This window comes from Lactuca serriola, chromosome 5, assembly GCF_051521515.1.
Source record: "Lactuca serriola cultivar US96UC23 chromosome 5, Lser_US96UC23_V15, whole genome shotgun sequence".
Lineage (NCBI taxonomy): Eukaryota > Viridiplantae > Streptophyta > Magnoliopsida > Asterales > Asteraceae > Lactuca > Lactuca serriola.
In genome coordinates this window covers 262,290,595-262,292,648 of record NC_136412.1, presented here as the reverse complement: position 1 = coordinate 262,292,648, position 2,054 = coordinate 262,290,595, and the positions used below count along the sequence as shown (strand labels likewise).

Sequence of the window (2,054 nt, the reverse complement as noted above, 5' to 3'; positions counted from 1 at the left end):
TGTTGAGGGGTGTGTGGGCAAGTGGTTTCCAACATAATACCTTGTTTAACATATAAATCAATCATAAAATTGGAAGTGAACTCTCCTCCATCGTTACACCTAATCCTTTTGATGGTTTTGGAAAATTAGTTTTTAATCATGGTGTTAAAATTAACCAAGCAAGTACTAGCTTCATGTTCGCGTTTTAAAAGAAAGACCCAAACAACTCTGCTAAAATCATCCACTATGGTCAAAAAACAACTTGACCCGGATATTGAATGCGTTCAATATTTTCCCTATATATCACAATGTATTAATTCAAAACAATCAACGTTTTTTATTGAACTAACAGGAAAAGGTAACCTTTTTGATTTAACATAAGAGTAGCAAACATTATTCCTATTATTAAAGTAAACATTCCTAAGAAAATCTACTTTATAGAGCTTTGAATCTGAAGTGTGTCCTAACCTTTTGTGCCAGATATCGATGTCTGATGTGGTCATCATAGCTTTCTTCTCGTTCGCCACAATTCCCATTTAGTATAGACCACCTTTGCACTTAACCGCACTAATCAAGTCCTTCGACTGCAAGCCCTGCATTACACAAAAATCAGGAAAGAAGGTTATATCACATTGGAGGTCGTTAGTAAGTAGACTGACTGAAAGTAAGTTGCAATTGAACTCAACAATATGTATGACTCCTTTTATTTTTGCACCACCAATTAATGTACAATCACCTTTTCCCTGTACTGGTATTTTGTCTCCATCAGGAATAATGATGGGATTTTTAAAAGGGGTTTTCATCTTATTTTTAAGCTAATATGTCTTGCAGGTTATGTGTTCAGTTGCACCAGAATCAATAACCCAAACATTTTTTTGATCAAGCTTACCAGCCATGTTTATTGTTGGTGTTGTGTTGTTCCTTACGTTTCCTTCTTCTTTAGCAAAGTGTTTTACAAACTTCTGATATTGTACAACCATCAATCCTGCAATGAGGCTTTGTTCTGCATCTATGCAAGCAGCCTTGGGCTTGTCTTTTCTCGTTTTCCTTTGTTTGTCCACCATTCTGGATACCCTATTCACTTAAAACAAACTTTACGATTGTGCCCATCTCTTCCACAAAATTCACAATGTTCTAACTCACCGTTGTTGGGATTTTTTACATCTTTTTGCGTTGATTTGTTCCATTTTTGGGTTGAAAAATCCTCTGGGCGACTTGGTGTAAAAGCTTGGAAAGCAGCAGAATCGATGGCTGTTCTTTTGTTGGCGAAAATTGCCCTCTGTTGTTCGTCTTTGGCGATAATATGGTAGGCGGTTCGGAGGGTAGGAATGGGACTCATGGATAATATTTGGGTCCTGATAGTGCTAAATTCACCATTTAAACCCATCAAAAATTCATACAATCTCTCATTCTCTTTAGCTTCATTCAATCTTTTTCCAATATCACAATCACATTTATTGCAAGTGCACCGTGGGGCGGGGGAGCTGATTGAATCTCATCCCAAACACCTGAAACTTGGTGTAATAAGCGGAAACGAACATACCTTCTTGATGGGTGTTAGTGAGAGATTGCTTTAATTCATAAGCTTTTGGTGCACTCTCTTTTCCAAATCTTTCTCGCAGATCAACCCATATTTCTAACGGAGTGTTTGCATATTTCATGCTGCCCCTGATGTTTTTCTCTATAGTCGTGGTCAGCTATCTCTTCACCATCGCATCACATCTCATCCATGACATGTAGTTTGGTGATTTGTCTTTCTAGCATCTGAATCGTCCCATCGACAAAGCCAACTTTATTTTTGGCGAACATGAAATTCAACATCTCTTGTGACCAATCGTTGTAGTTATTGTCTGTGAGGGGATCGTTTACTTGGATTTGTCTTGGATAATCGAAGGCATGGATGTAGTATGTGGAATTGGCGTCGATGGTATTGTTTTTGTTTTTTTTGATGATTCTTCTCCTCCGACCATGATGAAGTCATCAGAGGCTTCTTAGGAGACGAATCTATAAGATCTGCTCTGATACCAGAAATATTTTAGTATTGCCAAAAGCTTATTGATTTCATTCATGCCCCA

The 2,054-nt window shown here is 37.7% G+C and overlaps 1 protein-coding gene across 1 annotated transcript; it reads right to left on the bottom strand.

Annotated features, from left to right (window-relative positions):
• Positions 1-1,057: 1,057 nt before the first annotated feature.
• LOC145050433 (uncharacterized) lies at positions 1,058-1,640 on the bottom strand. The gene is made up of 2 exons (XM_078998684.1): positions 1,523-1,640; positions 1,058-1,398 (listed from the first exon to the last, which is right to left on the bottom strand). Exons 1-2 carry the CDS (start codon positions 1,638-1,640, stop codon positions 1,058-1,060), a joined length of 459 nt encoding a protein of 152 aa, XP_078854810.1.
• Positions 1,641-2,054: the final 414 nt, after the last annotated feature.